General features: G+C 38.2%; 2 protein-coding genes across 4 annotated transcripts; one reads left to right on the top strand and one right to left on the bottom strand.

Moving 5' to 3' along the window:
* Window positions 1-391: 391 nt before the first annotated feature.
* Window positions 392-4,465, top strand: LOC104924642 (interferon alpha-inducible protein 27-like protein 2A). Of its 3 annotated transcripts, XR_003461666.1 has the most exons (6): window positions 392-1,215; window positions 1,296-1,319; window positions 2,425-3,534; window positions 3,679-3,708; window positions 3,894-4,055; window positions 4,211-4,465. XR_003461666.1 is itself a non-coding variant. In XM_027274798.1 (4 exons), exons 1-4 carry the CDS (start codon window positions 1,206-1,208, stop codon window positions 4,294-4,296), a joined length of 282 nt encoding a protein of 93 aa, XP_027130599.1. In that variant the 5' UTR covers window positions 619-1,205; the 3' UTR covers window positions 4,297-4,465. The 3 variants fall into 3 exon arrangements, 2 of the variants coding, with proteins under 2 accessions (XP_027130599.1, XP_010736357.2); XM_027274798.1 differs by lacking the exons at window positions 2,425-3,534; window positions 3,679-3,708; window positions 3,894-4,055 and adding an exon at window positions 2,081-2,242 and having other exon boundaries at window positions 619-1,215; XM_010738055.3 differs by lacking the exons at window positions 392-1,215; window positions 1,296-1,319 and having other exon boundaries at window positions 3,404-3,534.
* Window positions 4,466-7,967: 3,502 nt separating this feature from the next.
* On the bottom strand, window positions 7,968-17,325 carry LOC104924658 (cytosolic 5'-nucleotidase 1A). Its single transcript, XM_010738073.3, has 6 exons — window positions 16,821-17,325; window positions 15,596-15,763; window positions 15,230-15,359; window positions 12,043-12,165; window positions 11,725-11,909; window positions 7,968-10,801 (listed from the first exon to the last, which is right to left on the bottom strand). Exons 1-6 carry the CDS (start codon window positions 16,953-16,955, stop codon window positions 10,442-10,444), a joined length of 1,101 nt encoding a protein of 366 aa, XP_010736375.2. The 5' UTR covers window positions 16,956-17,325; the 3' UTR covers window positions 7,968-10,441.
* Window positions 17,326-17,576: the final 251 nt, after the last annotated feature.

Genomic DNA, 17,576 nt, shown 5'->3' with positions numbered 1-17,576 from the left:
TATTAACTACATATATTATACTGTTGTATCATTAAATAATTTCCCCCTGGGATTATTAAAGTATTTCTGATTCTGATTCTGATAAAGTGTAATCATGTGGTTTGTGCCTCATTGTGTTACAGCAACAATCTCACATTGTCAGATTAGAATGCTTATATGTATAATTTATGCAGTATTAACAATAATAACTATAGTGCTACGTTAGCATTTAATCTTGGTAGTTTGATAGATTTATTATTTTTTTAAAACCCTGTGTAATCTTGCTGTAGGTGCTGCTGGTCTGTCTGCAGCTGCCACTGCAGCTGTGGCTGGCACTGGAGGAGCAGTGGGATGGCTGACCAGCTTGTTCCGCAGAAAATAATGTAGGAGTAGCATTACATTATGTTTACTTTCGCTAAACGGGGGAGGTGATTGCATACGATATCAGTTCACTTACCAGACAGCACTTATGTTGTGTCAGACAGCTGAAATGTTTTGTGCAATAAACCTGTAAATCATTTGAAAAGTACTGGTTTAGTGTGTCGTCTATCCACCAAAAAAGTTAACAGATGAATAAAAGTGTCCACTGGTTTATTTTATTTATTTATTTTTTAATTAAAGCAGCATTTGTTCTGTCCACAGTAAAGTTGGACAGAAAACCTTAACAATGAGCTGAAAGATGCTATAAACCTCAGAACTGAAGGGGATTATCAGCCCAAGTTTCGTAACTATAAGCGACACCTTTTACTTACCTTTACTTCCCTTTTACAGTCACTCGATCAACTGTTACATAATAATATTGATCAGTGCAGCTTTAAAGATGCTGTCAGCCTTGCTCCTCGCTTTTATGTACTGCAGCATCTGGAGAACCCAGACACACACCCTCATTCACTGCTCAGTGACACAAACATCAAATGCTTCTCATCAAAAAGGATAGAATGAAGACATAAGTGATTTGGCATGAAGAAGAAGAAATTCAAGATGTACATTTTTCACAGCCCAACACATTTCATTAACCATCCTTTATTACACTGTTTATATAATCATATTAAAAAAAAACACCAAGCACATAGAAAGCAGGTAGGCCCAACAGTCACTAGGTGTCACTGTTGTTTGTCCCTCTTATGTTCAGACATAGTTTCATTTCTCGAGAAATTAAACCCTCACACTAATCCTGCACAGTGTATAGAGCTCAGCCAAAAGCTCAGCTCAGAGCAGAGGACGACATGGATCCTGGTACGTATCACTATTCCTCTGGAGATACTTTTTACTTTTTTCATACTGATACTGATTTCTGTTTTCATCTTGTGCTTCAGGTACATTGGCTGTCGTTGGAGCAGGTAAGACTTTGGAGCCTCAAAGTATCACCTGTGTTTACTTTTTTAACACACTTTAATGCAGAAAAGTAGTAGAAGCGCCTGAAGGGTGCTATTTAAAAAAATAATAATTGTACACATATGCATCTCTCACAGCTTCAGATGCACATAGCCAAGTCAGCAAATCAAGTTTTACTTTCACATCCAGGTGTCATATCATGAGGCGAAGGAGTGTTTGATGGAGGTTTTAAAAATGATTTGGATGGAATACTTTGCCAAGCCTCACTTATTGACAGGTGGTTTTGTCAAGAAGAACTATGAAACTAACTTTTCTTTTAAAAGCCTTAATTGATTGTCTGCTTCTTGACAGCTGTAATATCAAAAACTAAATCTTCAGAGTAGAAGATGTGCAAGCCCACAGTCTGAACGTTTTCTTCTGATGATTATTGTGGAGTTATTATTTATTTTAGTCTTGAACAAAGCCAGATTGCAACAGGAACCCAACATGAAAGACATAAAAAAAATGCTAGCTAAACTTGTTTACGTAGTTTTGTAACATTTTATCTTGTGCATACAAGATAAGTGACATGTGCATACAAGATAAGTGACATGTGCATACAAGATAAGTGACGTGTGCACACAAGATGAAAAATAGAATCTTTTGGGACTTTAGGGGCTCCAACTAAATTTATATCATGCATAATGCATTTTTAAGTGGCCTAACAAATTAGAAGATTATTGTTAGAAAAAAAAGTTTCCTCTGCTGTCTTTATGTCCATGTGCAGTCGGTGCTGTGGTTGCAGCTCCTGTTATTTTGGGAGCTGCAGGTTTCACCTCAGCTGGAATAGCAGCAGGCTCCCTTGCTGCTAAAATGATGTCAGCTTCTGCCATTGCCAACGGAGGAGGAGTGGTAGCAGGAAGCGTGGTGTCTGTTTTGCAGGCAGCAGGTGAACACAAAGTTGTTTTTAAAAACAGTTTTAATCCTGTGGGTTTAATTTGCATATTAAGGTGAGGTGAGTACATTAGGATGATCACAGGTCATTATGTGCCCTATGATGCTTTGGGTTTAAAATACAGTGTTTTATCTGTGCTCGATACCTTCATTTAAAGCTGTGCTATCTTGCTGTAGGTGCTGCTGGTCTGTCTGGAACTGCCACTGCAGCCGTGGCCAGCGTTGGAGCAGCAGTGGGATGGCTGACCGGATTCACAGGCTAGACACGATGAAGGAACTGTTACGTTAGTTCATTTACTGAACAGCTGGTTTGTTATCTCAGACAGATGAAAAGTGTGGCACAATAAATCTGTTTACTCTACTGGTTTACTGGTTCAGTGTGTCATTCCTTATAATTAACTCTTGGTGCGCCTCAGGACTGTGTCATATCACATTGGCTCTTTTTATTTATACTGCAACAGTTTCACGGCCCAACACATTTCATCTTGAAGTACACTGATCATACAATCATGATAGGTCTCATATTTAAAAACAAGCTAAGTTAGGCATGTCAGTCAGGCATGACATATGAGCAATACACTCAGATTTTAACTCAGACCGCATCAACATTAAAGCCCAGCAGACACTGTTCTTCCTCAGACAACTTAAGAAATTCAAAGTGAAACACTGAATCCTCCCATTATTTATACAGCCATCACTGAAAGTATCCTTACTACATCTTTAACAGTCTGGTACGGCAGCCTAGATACTCATCCGCAAAAAAACTGCCTCACATTGTCAACAGATCCTCCAAAACCATCCCCACTGCCCTCTACTGATAAGAGTTTAGAATTGCATCAAGCTTTTTTTCACAATATTTAGAGTAGTTCATCATTTAAACAAGGAATGGGACTTGAATAATTGTTTGTTCATGGTCATTAGATAGATCTTGATTCAAAGCTTTAGTCAAAATGTCAGATTTCCACCTTTTATTACAATCAACTGTCCTGCACCCTGGAATAACACTGTTATGATTTATTATTTATATATACTTAATATTATACTTTAGTAATCACTAAGAGCCACCACAACCCCCAGGACCAAAATACTGTATGTAATTATGTAATAAAAATGTAAATTGCTTGGTTTCATTTGAGTCACTCAGTGACCAAAACAACCCAACTCTGTGACGCCCCCTTTTGTTTAGTTTCCTTTCTCAAGAAATGATACCTAACCCTGCACATATAAAGCTCAGCCCACTGAGCCCAGTTCAGTCAGAGCAGTCAGAGAAGAGAAACATGGGTCTGCGTGAGTATCACTGTTCCTCTGACGATACAGATCATTGAACTTTGTTTGGGTTTTTTTCTTGTGATGATAGCAACCACAGCAGATGTCTTTGAATGAACCAGATTAACTTTAAATGTTGATTTCTGTTTTCATCTTCTGTTTCAGTAACAGCAGCATTAATTGGAGCAGGAGCAAGTAAGTACTTTGGAGCCTTTAAGGATCACCTGTGTTTGCTTTTTCAACTGATTTCAACTCACTTTAATGTAGAAAAGCTACAATAAACTTATGTCATGCACGATCTATTTTAAAGTGGCCTGACAAATTAAGACATTGTCTTTAGAAACAAATTTTTTATCTGCTGTGTTCTTGTCCATGTGCAGCAGGTGCCGTGGTCGGGGCTCCTTTTGTTCTGGCCGGCATAGGTTTCACCTCAGCTGGGATAGCAGCAGGTTCATATGCTGCAACCATGATGTCGGCTGCTGCAGTTGCTAATGGAGGCGCGGTGGCAGCTGGAAGTACAGTGGCTGTTTTGCAGGCAGCAGGTAAAAACCAAGTTAACTATTAAAATGCATTTTATTACTGTAGTTATAATTGTTGGAATGATAGTCACAGGAACATTTTGCGCATGGAAAGAAACAATAAAGAGACTGGTTTACAATACACTGTTACTGTTTAAAACTGTGTTATCTTCCTGTAGGTGCAGCTGGTCTGTCTGGAGCTGTCACTGCAGCTGTGGCCGGCACTGGAGGAACAGTGGGAGGGCTGATTGCCCTCCTCATCTGAGAATCATGAAGGAAGAAGATGAACCACGAATTCACAATGATTTCTTTATTCATCTTTTGACAATGGGCAAAGGCAATTACAGAAAAAATCCGTTCTCTTACTAAATAGCACTTTTGTCAGGCAGCTGACATGTTTTTGCAATAAAACAGATGAATAAACCCCTGAAAGATGGTTCAGTGTGTTTAATTTTCATAATAATAATAATAATAATGATGATGATGATGAGTAAATCAATAAAAGTGGTTTATATACATTTATCTGTCCACAGTTAAATCGTAGATTGTAAAACCAAAACTCTCAGCTGAAAGAGAAAAGAAATGCAATAAGATAATGAATATATAAGAATTAAAAGAATAATAAAAAACAACAACAACATAACATTGTATAAGCAAGTCTAAAAAAGTGGGTTTTAAAAGTGATTTTAAAGAAGTCATTGATTCTCCTGAGGATCCTGTCTGAGGATCTCAGGCTGCAGACTGGCCTATAAGGGGTCAAATACAAATGTACAATGCACATGTGCGTTAAAGGTGTTCAGTAAAATCAAAAAATCAAACAAAACAGGTGATGTGATGTTGTCTTTCCCAGTAAGAAGTCTCCTTGCTGCGTGCTTGTTTAGTTAGAGTTGAGAGAAGGACTTCATACTGGAGAGGAGGACGTTACAATATAGTCTAGAGAACATAAATGCATGAATGGCTTTTTCCAGATCAGAGTGAAAAGATAGTTCTGACACTTCCTAACTGGAGGCAACGCAACTGGAGAACTTTATTGATCTGAAGTTTAAAGTTTGAGTCAAATATTAATCCTTAATTTCTGACAGTGTGCTTCACATTTGCTGAAAAGTCCACTCTGAATGGAGCTGATATAGTTTGAGGGACTGAACAATATGATTCTGATTTTGAGTTATTGAACTGAAGAAAATTTTCTGCCAATCTGGGGGTTTCAATTTGAGTCACTTGATTGTTAAAACTAACTCGCATCTCATCATCCTAATCCTGTTTCATGGAACTAATTCATATTTTGTGGTACAAACCTACTTTTCCATTTGTGCTCATAAAAGGAATAATTAACTTAATAATAATAACTTAATAATTATTAATTAACTTAAATTGAATTGAAAGACTTAAGGCAGACTGACAGTACCTATTTTCAACTAGATAAGTGCAATCATTCATGTTCCCGCAGGATGGATTGGACATGGACATTATAATAAAATAAAATTATTTATTCCAGTTAAATTATGCCAAAGCAAAGATTCATCAGAGCTGAACATCTTTTAATGAAGTTATTTAATATAGTACAGAAAAACCTAATCTATTTAGTTGTCCTCATTAGGTTAAGAGCATTGACAGTATAAAGAAAGTTAAGAGAAAATGTATCTGTATGTAAATCTTCAGTGAGTTCCAGTCTGGTTACCAAACTTATCCATGTTACACTTGCCTGTCCATAAGTAAAGCTTTTATTCCACAGTTCAGGTTATCTGCAGGGGATTAAAAGTTATTCGGCAATATCTAAAACACACCCATGCATCATTAATCCATAAATATTGGCAGCATGTTTAAACAGGCACGTCCACTGAAAGCATTCACTCCCTTTAGACAGTCAATAAACATTTAAACATTATACTGAGCTTCACTGTTAACTTCACTGGCAGCATTTTATTACGTAACATTAACTACTCTGCTCAGATTTCTTTTTAATCTTATCACATTATTTGCACAGCTGTCTTTTATGATGAGAGTGTGATGACAGCATCACGTCAGCAGCCACAAGACTGTTTTTATGAGGGACTGAAACTTATGAACAACAATAACGTAAATTAAAACAACAACATTTATTTTTAACAACAGGATTCTTCATCAAACCAGGAATAGTCTAAATGACACTCGCCATTATTTCATTCTTTTAAACATTTAAAAAAAAAAAATCCTACAAAAGCCTATAACAATTGTATTTTTTTTTTTTTCCATTGTTTTGTTTCCCAGAATTAACAAACAAATTGAATGAATGGATGATATATGGACCAATATACAATGTTACCTTTGCAAAAGAATAAAAACACACACTCACACACAATAGTGTCGCTGCTCTTTCTATGATGTTGAAGACTGTAATCAGCTGGCACTGCACATTTGACATTCATAGCACGTAGTATATTTTTTGTGATCACTTAATTTTTCATCTAGAGCCAAAATGAGGTTTTTTATTTATTTCTTTGTTTTTTAGTAAAATATCTCAACAGCTTCTACATGAAGTGCCATGAAGTCTGGTGTAAACATTCACGTTCCCACAGGATGAGTTGTAATAACTTTGATCATCTTCCACATTAAAATGATTTAAAACTTTGTCTCTAGGGAATTTTGATATTTAAAGGCTTACATGTTTAAAATATGTTGTCCAGTTGGTCTCATCTAATGACACGCTGAGTCTACCTGTTAATGAAACACAAAAATATGCTGAACTGCCCTGAGCAAATATATTTGCTAACAATATATTGACATAATGGTCATGCATTTCTTTTATTTCAGTTTGGGAGTGTCCATCTTCAGTGTCTGAAGAGAACAGGATGGATAACATGCCAATAAACATGGGAGAGGCTACCGTAGAAGTTTCCATTTCTTTTATCACTAAGGCGTTGGGACAACATTATGTATCAACAATCATAAGAATAATTTTTGAGGAACTGAAACCTATGAGCAACAATAATTTAAACAGAAGCGACTTTGCTTTTTTAATTAGAGTGCTCTTTCAAATAAGCAATAAATGTTTTTTCAAGAAACGATACCTACTAGGCCTCTATAAAGCTCAGCCCAGTTGAATCTCATCAGGACAAAGAAAAACATGGACCTTTGTGAGTATCACTGTTTCTTTGAGGAGTCACTTTTCATTATTTATTTATTTTTTGGGCCTTTTCAAGCTTTATTTAATAGAGACAGCTGAAGGGTGACAGGAAATGTGGAGAGAGAGAGATGGGGAAGGACATGCGAGAAAGAGCCACAGGTCAGATTCGAATCCCGGGCTTCCACAGCAAGGACTGAGCCTTCGCACATGGGGTGGCTGCTCTGCCAACTGAGCTAAACACCGTCCCTCACTTTTCATTATTTGAGACTATTGATACTGTTACTTGTTTTGCAGTGATATCAAATGTGTTCAATTCAATCAGATGAGCTGCAAAAGTTGATTTCTGTTTTCATCTTGTGTTTCAGGTACAGCTGCCATCATTGCAGGATCCACAGGTAAGACTTTGACACACTCTAATGTAGAAAAGGGTATTTAAGGACTAAACTTATAGCATGCATGATCCAATATTGAAGTGGCATAACAAATTAGCAGACCATGTTTCCTCTGCTGTGCATGTGCAGCAGTTGCTGTGGTCGCAGCTCCTGTTGTTTTGGGGGTCACAGTTGCAGCAGGTAAAAAACATCACTTCATTTTTAAAATGAGTCTTGTTTTTAACTTTTTTATATTAATGATGAGATGCTCACATTGAAGTGATCACAGGTCATCACATACCTAATAATTTCTTTAGATTTGTAGCTTTGGGTTTACAATACACTGTTAAGGCAAAATATAATGACACTACAGTTTCATTTAGTCTTTCTCAGCTTCCCTATAGCTCGATGTTTTGTTTAAAAACCTGTGTCTTGTTGTAGGTCTGCGTGGAGCACCACTGGAGGAGCAATAGCATGGCTGCTATCAATGTGCCCCTAAAACTGGAAACAGCTTGAGATTTACAGCGTGGATATGAATATTTTTACTTTTGTCAAATGCAAATGATATTAACTCACTTTTGTCATCTCAGACAGCTGAAAAATGAAAGCAGCATTTTTTGTTTTGTTTTGCAACAGTTGTGTAACTTTTTTTAGTGGTTTAAGTTGTATTTAGGTGAATTTTGACACTGTTATGTCAACCCAGTCTCATGGCAGTTGTTTTGTCATGAATTTCTTTATTTTTTGTGTGCTGCTCAGGACGAATGATCATGCAGCTGTAAAAGACGTGCTGTAAACACGACAGTTTCACAGACTGCTGTGAGACCAGTCTTTTCACACATTTTAGGCCATTTTCCAACATATTTAGGGTACTTTGAAAGAAATCTTAAGAAAGCACATTTCCTGGTTATAATGACATAATACTTTGAATCACACAGGAGTACTAAGGCCACCCGTTACATGATGGCTGCTTTAGCACTTATATAAACTGTGTATACATTGTGAGACGATTTTACTTCAGTTAATTGACTAAACCTAATTTATACATACTCTATGTGGAGCAGTGAATTGGCAGTAAATAAAAATAATAATTTTCTGTCAAAATTTCTGTCGCCTCAAACCTCGGTTGGGGCCTTTCAGTGTGGCGTTTGAATGTTCTCCCCGTGTCTGTGTGGGTTCTCTTCGGGTACTCCGGCTTCCTCCCACTCTCCAGAGACATGCAGGATAATATGTTAATTGGTGACTCTAAGTTTTAAGTGAAAGGAGTCATAATAGTGTCAATACACAAAATGTCCTCTGTTAATTGCAAAAAGAAGTTAAATGATTGACTGGTCTTCCTGTGATGTTGAAGAATAATCAGATGTTTGGTGTCTGTCTCCCCCTGTCTGTGCTGAAGAGTAAGAATCATTTTAGCCACCATCAAATTATTTTCACTGTAAATTAAAGCATACCTTTCCTGTACTATGAGCTCTTGCTTTTTATTCCAATTCTTGAGTAAGAGAGTAAAAGGTTGAAATTGTTTTTACCTTTTTTGAATACAGTCATCTTTATTTCACTCTTGAAACAGAAATACTAGATTGCATAAAAGTCCACAGTGCTTATTTGGCCCAGACTTACACAGATTCAGCGTCTGAGCAGGTTTGTTATTCAAAATCAACTTCACACTCAGAACAGCAGAGCAACAGTGACAACAACCAATAACAACACGTCAAAATGATAAAATAACAGCCAGGCAATAAAAACACTGAACTTTCGGCACGGCAAGAATGAAAATTGCACAAGATGGATGTCAATAAATCCTAAACATGTTAAAACTCATCTTTATTTTCCAGAACAAAAATAAATAAATAAATAATAAAATAAATATTTAATATAATTTATGAGTAAACTGTTCCCATTGTACCAATATACTACTCAAAATACATTCAGATACATTGATCAAACAACCACATGTGCAACATAACATATACCAACCATATACCATGCAAGACTGACCAAAAGAAATGGTGAAAAAAAAGGCACCAGTTTAAAACATTTAAGTGTATAAGTCCAGATTCTGCATAAAGTGATGCACACGTCTTTAGTGCAGCTGTAGCTTCTAATCACTCTTTATCAAAAATAGTCTTCAGTCTCCTCAGTAACCTGACATCTAAGTAAATATTGTTTAGAATTTGTAGATTACTAATATTTGGTTTTGTGTGATTTGAAATGTATTTTGATTTTTTCAATTTATTTTGACAGGCGTTTTGTTTTTTGCTTTTTCAAAACAATGTTTATGGATGTCGGTAAAAATCTCAAACAAAAAAAATAAGCCGATCTTTAGAAAGGGTTTATAAATTGTAACAAATGGCTTTTTTAATAGTTAACAAGAACAAATGTCGGGTTGCCAGATTTAATAATAATACATTTATTGACCATTAATAGGTGCGAAATAAATAATAATAAAATAAATAATTCTGGTCTTGATCCTCTGCAGCCCTTTTCCACATGCATGTGGTCATATGTTCCAATCAGTCAAAGACAACCTGGCAACCCAAACATTGCTATAAATAATGGCTTTTAACTCATCTATAAAGCTTCAGTACATATTTATTAATGATTAACAAAGCCCTTATTACAATCTCAGGTACCTCATTACCTCATTAGAAAGTTGTACCTCTTTATAAACTGATGGATGTAATGGATAAAATAACCCTCTCAGCTGAAAAGTCATTAACTGTTAATGAATTAAATTATTTAATTAATGTCATTATGACACTGCTATCATGTCATTATATAATATACAAGTCACATTGCATCATCTGGGTTTTAGCATATTTTCAACCCATTTTCAAGACATGTTTTTCTTTCATGCTTTAAAAACATTTATAACAACCTCTGCTGCTGAAAGCCAAAATGTCCCTTTAGTCACGTGCCTCTGCACAGTGATGCCCAGGCTATTAAGAAGTCTCCAGGTCCTTAATAACTTTCTCAGTAACTCTCTGAGCTATCCCATATGGCACATGGCACGCTACTGTACCCATTTCTGCTGCCCCCTCCACATGAAACATCTGGTCATCAAAGAAAATGTGTGGCCTGATCTTCTCAAGCATGGGTCCCTTGGGTGCCCCTGCCAGAAAGAGAGCCTCATCGATCTCCAGACCCCATGAGCGCAGTGTTTTTAGGGCTCTGGTACCAGAACTGGCTGCACTGCGAGCTGTCACCAGGTAGGTCCGGATGGGGCAGTCCATGCGCTGGCCTTTGCCGTAAAACTTCTTCTGCAGCTTTCCTAAAGCCTCCAGGAAACCTTTCAATGGCCCCTGCAGAAAGAAAAAATATAGTCAGTCCATAGTCTCTATTCACATTTATATGTGACTGATTACACGTTAAAATATATGTAATTGTTAGAATCTTGGCCAGACAAATTGTGCTCCATATGCAGAGTTTACCAGCAGCTTTATTATATCTTATAACTCAAGTTCACAGCCTTAGCAATCATTCCTAATGATCTAATAATTCTTGAGATCTGGAAATGCAGTGACATGACAAAAATCCCAGCGTTACAAGAAATTGTGCAGTGTGTAAAATTTAGTGGTTATCTAGTGGTGTAGCTGCTTATTGAACCCCCCTCGCTTCACCCTCTCCTTCCTAGAGTGAAAGTAGAAACAACGGTGGCCGTGAAACATGCTAAAAAAAATGTTTTAAAGGCCCCATGTGTTTGTCTCTTCTGGGCTACTGTAGAAACATGGTTTGAACATGGCAGACTCCATGGAAGAGTCTGTAGATATAAAGGGCTCAGTCTAAGCTAACAAAAACAGTCCTTATTTTGAGGTGATCACCCACTAATGAAAACATTCTGTAAACAGAAACCTTTAAAACAAACTTCCAGATCAGTCAAATTAGTCAAACAAACTTTACAGACCAAAAGTCCTTGTTCATCTTGATGACTTAATAACTCCTATACTTAATGTAGTTGCACTTTTTAAAACTGTTTTCTTGCTCATTTGGGGATTGTCACCAACATTTCAAAATTGCTCACTCTCAGTTTTACCTGTCTGATCATTTGACTGTTAATGACTCATAATTCACTGAAATGCTGCTCAAACAAAAAACAAAAATAAGACCCAAATTGTTGTTAACCAGAACTCTCATTTTACTGAATGTGCTACTAATGTACTAATGTGCTGCTAATGTATTCCTAGTAGCAATGATACTGATAATTGTCACTATGAGTATACTGTACATGGTCCAGAGGCTTGTTCTCGTGTGCCTTCTCGTGCTCAAAGAACTTGTCCAGCCCATGGGCCTTGTAAATGCGCTCAGACTCATCAGAGAAGAGGACGGCATCACCATCAAAGGCGACACGCAGCTGTGTCTCCGACACTTCTGTTATCTTCTCTGGGGTGAACATAGTGGCTGCTGCTATACCTGAAAAGATCGTTGAAAGTCAGGCGTGTATTAATACATATTACATAGCATGTAGCAAAGACACTAAGTTTTGCCTCCTTAGTGTAACATTTCAATTCTCAGTTATATGCGGCTTCTCTCTCTTTGCGCTGACCTTCCTCCAGAGCTTCTCGAACCTTGGTGGGATCAGCAGACAGGTAAAGGTTGGTGTGGTAGGCCTTCAAGTAGCCTATGGGACTGTTTCCCCCTGTCATACAGAAGCGCTCGATGAACAACTCTGCAGAGAAGATCAAAGTTTTATTGAACATCTGATGTGCATAATACTGAATATGTGATATTACATTCATAGCTGATCACAGTCAACATCAAATACTGTTAAAAAGAAAGAGCCAGTTTCAGGCAGTACAAATGTTTCCACTTGGTTTAACTACATCAGTGGGTACTGGCTGTGGGAACTCCCACCACTTATCCCCGGGGGTCCTTTTGTGGTGTGTGGACCATAAAAAATATCCCACCATAACCACCATCAGTCCCTGTTTATCTATGGGAAGGAGATCAGTCCCTTCTACTGGGAGACGATCGACACACAGGGCTTCACAAAGGAAATCAACAAAATAGCTTCAGTTGAGCAGAGAAGAGATTCTTAGATATCTAACTTTTTTTTTCTCTCTTCCTCTCACTGAGAAGAGTCTGTGATGTCTTGAATAGACTTGATTTACGTACATGAGTGTCTGTGTGACCTGGCGAGAGACACTGGGTCATGAAGTCACTCACAGTGTGGGAATAGAGAGGACCAACTAAAGACTCTACAGCGTGACAGCACATTTCCAGATACCGGCCCACCCTTGGTGTGTTTGTGTGTTTCAGTTTCAGTTTTCAGGTTTATTTGTCAGTTGCAGGTTAACACAGGGTCAACAGGTTAGCTCAACAGTCAACAGCACTACACATGAAGGATAAGCTAAAGAAGTAAAATGCAATACAATAAAAGTTTACACTGTACAAGTATGACAAGGTTGTCTCATGTACAGTATATACAAGCAGTATCACTGTATAAATAGATATGACCAGACTACACTGTTGCCCACTAAGTTGGAGTAATTGTTTTGAGACACATTCCTCTTTTTATTCCTATTTATACACATCAGGTTAATCGTGGTTTAAATTTCACTGTGATATGTTCAGAGGAGATTGATCAATAAAGTTTTGAGAAGATACACTTTATCAAAAATAAATCACATGGTCACAATTATTTCATGGGAAGAGGTAAAAAATATTTTATTCCAACTTTATTGGCAACAGGGTATATAAATAGGATTCTGTCACAACAAAGTGATATGTTGGTGTTCTTGTTTTTGTCTTGTGACTTCCTGTTTTATTTTGAAATCTGCCTGCCCTCAGATCACTTGCCCTTCCCTTATGTGTCACCTGTTGCCGTGATTTCTGATTGTCTCCACCTGTCCCCCATTACCCATCTGTGTGTGTCTATATAAGTTCTGTGTCTCCCTTTGTCCTGTGCCAAAGTGTTTTGTCTTATGTCCGTTTACCCAAGCCAGCTCCAAGCCTTGTTCATGGTCACAGTGTGTATGTTCCTGAGTTTTTTTTTTTCTGCCTCAAAAGAGTGATTTTTTTTTTGTAACTTTCTTAGTCTTGTTTTTGGTTCTTAGTGCTTAGTTTAGTTGATTTATTGTCAGCCTCCCTTGGAGAGATTTTCAGTTCTTGGTTTTTGTTGTGGAGAAATTGCTGAAGTCAAAGGTCAATGGTGAGGTCAGGAGGGAAGAAAGTGTTCAGGAGCCTCTGATGTCTTATGCTGTAATATTTATTGATGCTTGGCCAAGGAGAATTAGAGACACTCTCAATGTACATCTGAAGTGCTTGTGTCGGTCTCGCATTCTGACGAACTCGTGATGGTGGATAAACTTTAAACCCAAAGATCACACCCCAAATACTATACGCCCCAGAATTAGTCAAAGAGAATGTCTTTACTCTTGGAGGTGTTATTATCAGCATATTCTAGTCTGGGGACACAGATATCTGTTCACGCAGATTGGAACGTCAACAACAAGCTATCTATTATGACAAAGAAGGCAGCAAAAGGTCTCTTCGACCCTGGCCACCACAGTGTTGAGATATGGTGGCACCTAGTCAAAGACAAACAATTAATACTGCCGAGGACCTTAAGGCCCACACGTGACCATGTGTAGCCTAAGGATAGAAAATTCCATAACAATTTTAGTGTATAGTATTGTCTAGCCTCCTTTCAGGAGAGTTTTTGTTTCTTTACCGTTTGTCTAGTAGTGGTTTATGTTAATGTTTTGTAACTTTTTGATTTTCCTCCTTGAGGGTGATTTTGATCATTTTGCATAACCGGTATAGAGTTTTCCTCCTTAGGAGTGTTTCTTGTTTACTTTAGTTTGGCCTTGTTCTCCCTTCTGGAAGACTCCTTTAGGTTAGTTTTCATAGCCTTTTGTCTCAAATCACTCTGTTGAGAGGTTTTGTTGTCTCCAAATAAATCTGCTTGAGTTCTGATTGAGTTCCAGCCTGACAATTTCAGAAAATTGCCTAATGAAAACAAAAGCTTTTAGGAAGAAGTTACAATGATGGGTGACACTGAAACTGACCTATAACACTTATATATAATCTACAAACTTATATAAAACTGACTTGTTACTAATCTCAACCCATTAAAGAACGCTCAATCCTTTAGTTTATCTGAGAAATTCAAAATCACCAAATTTGGTGACACTTTCTGTTTTTAAATGGACGGCAACAAACTTTTGATAGCTGCTAACAAATTGTTTTTACAGATGTCCCGTTGCCCTTTCTACTATTAAAGTTTATAGTTATTACTATTTTTATTGCTGCTCTGCATCTGTTTCTCTCGTCCGAGTTCTGCTTGAGATTTCTGTATGTTTAAAAGGAAGTTTTTCGTTGCCACCGTCGCCAAGTGCTCGCTCATGGTTGGAATGGCTGAGTCTGAATATTATGAATATCTAGACGTGCTCTGTATGGAAAGTGACATAAGACAACATCTGTTATGATTTTGTGCTATATAAATCAAATTTAATTGAATTGGTCAAACTGTCCACTGACAATTTGAAGCCACTTGTGTAGAATTTAAACATTTCCAACTTTGTCACCCATCAAAAAACACACAGTGACACCTAAATAGAGAAAATAATACTGGACTACACTAAATTTGACCAGGACCGACTAATTTTCACACAAATAAAACATTATGACACCAACTCATTGGAAAGGTAAGCCACATAAAAATTATGCACACTGGAGCTTTAAAGATAAAGCCTGCAATGCTTGTGACATGTGTATTAGTAGTAACTCACGGTGATGGTTGATGGTATTGATGAGTCTTAGGCCAACATATGCGTGGTTGTTAGTCATGAGCACAACATCAAAGAGCTCCTCACTGTCGGGGTAAAGCTCCCTCAGTCGTGTGTTCACAGCCTCCAGAGCCTGGGAACACGACCAAACACAGATTATAGGAGTTATACAAAAAGACAATCAGTATCACTGCAGTGAGTATGGCAGCATGTGTCAGTGTTTGAGTGGGCTGATGTTTAATGGTTATTACTCGTTTGCCTCCTGCAGAGACACGACCTAACACATAATACTGACACCAAGGAATCACTCTGCAGTGGGTTTGATATAGTGTTTGTTTCTCCACCTCTTGTCTCTTAACAGCCACTGACCTTGACAAAGGAAAAGGCAGGTCCGGGGCTGAAAGGCTGCGTTTCATGCTCCACCTGATACTTGATGTATTCCTCCATGCCTTGCTGCTCATAGATCTGCTGCTCCTTCTCCATGTTGAAGAGGACTCGTGATGACACAGCAATGGTGATGGCATTCTCCGGCTTGGGCTTGGGGATAAGAGTTTAAAAACATTTGCATAAAGCTTCACAAGCTCTTATTTAAATGAGAGGAGCTGATGTTATTTAATCAGGTTCAGAGCTTTAACTTTTCCGCCTGTAGGGACACAGTACATTATTCATATTTTGAGCAACAGGAGAAGACTATTAGAGATACAGTATATTTGCTGATTTGCTGACTCTTACAGTATTAAAGTTTAGCCACTTCCTGACATACTGCAGTGGGCTGATGTACAAAATAGAAGTGACAGTGTGACATGAAATACTTTCCCCTGCAAGACTTTGATAGTGCAGGCATACATACCAGACTGCCTGACACTTGTTAACTCTTTGGAGGCCGGGACAACACAAAATATAACACCTAACAGTTCTTGAACATATTTTTAATTGGTTATGAGTGGGAAGAACTTGAAATAAATATGTAATTACTTCCACAAAGACTTGTCATGTCATATAATTCCCAAACTTACAACCAAGACAACTCCCTGCATCCTGCAAGTTCCTGAAGTTGTAGTTGCTGCGTCTGTTGTTGTGTTTTGCTTCTTCCTCCCCAGGTAAGAAATCCAAACGAGCCAACAGCCTTTACAGAGAACAATTCACCTGATCTGAAAGGTGAGCCCTGTGTGCTTCACTTAGTTTCGAGCTGACACAATAAAGCCGAGGTGAGCCTCTATATCCTGTTTCACCAAACTACATCTCTTCGTGACTTCCAAGGCTTCAAATGCAGTACTTCAGCTAGTAAACCTGCTGCTTCTCACCAGGGCTAAACTTTGATAAAGCTGAGGGTGTCTGTCTTGTGATGTCTGTCATTCATCATGTGACATCAAACTAGACCAATGTGAAATAAGCCAGCCAACCTTGGCAGGCTGTAACTAACAATTGAGAGCAATATAAACCAGCTCCAAAACAATGATAAGCAGATGTAATTTAACTTGTAGTATGTGCATTTAATCCAGTAACTGTAATACTGTAAACACAATGAAACTGATAGTAACTGTACCTGTAAATGGTTGCTGTATAAGGTAAGCTGCAGGAATACTGTACTCACTGATTTAGGTTTCCTGGTCGGGGTGGAGGGCTTTAAAACCGCCCTAGCATCTTCCCAGGGGGCTTGGTTGCTGCTGCTGCTGTTTCTGGTCAAGTCGTGTCCACTGATGGTCAGAGTTTGACCGTTTAGACTCATCTTTCCTCTTTAGCTTACCACTCTCCTATCTCTTTCAGGTCCACACCGAGTCCCAGATGGCTCTGTTGACCCTCTCTTTCTCTCTCTCTCTCTCTCTCTCTCTGGCTGGAGTTCCCTGAAAAGTCCTTACTCACTCTTGCACATTCACAATTTGAATTCAGTCCTGGTGCACTGAGGAGATGAGATCAGAGGCACTTAGCTGAATGCTCTGAAAAAGCTAGATATGATGTGAGGTGTTGCAGAATAAAAGAGATGGAGAGAGAGCCAGGAAAGGACTAAATTCAAGCTGTTAATATTTCCTCTTATCTGCAGTGTGCGTAGTATTTCTCAGTCAGCTCTTCTCTGCCTGTCTTTTGTGTGTGTTCCTCTCTGTCACACACACGCTGCTGATTTCAAGCCATTTTGCATCCTCCCCCTTTTAACCCGTTCAGTGTTGAGTACCCTGGAGCAGCAGCAGAGCATGTGATTTAATGTATGTGACAACTGGTTGATGCACTCTGCTGGACAAATACAGCCCGGTGTATCAAAACGCTGCCATGACACACATGACATGTGATGGCGCCTGTAATGCAATCATGCTTCAGCTCTCGTGATAGAGAGTTGGAGTTTGATGTCTTTGAA

Source organism: Larimichthys crocea, chromosome XXIV (assembly GCF_000972845.2).
Source record: "Larimichthys crocea isolate SSNF chromosome XXIV, L_crocea_2.0, whole genome shotgun sequence".
Lineage (NCBI taxonomy): Eukaryota > Metazoa > Chordata > Actinopteri > Sciaenidae > Larimichthys > Larimichthys crocea.
The sequence above is the reverse complement of the archived record's forward strand: the minus strand, read 5'-3'. Positions and strand labels throughout refer to the sequence as shown.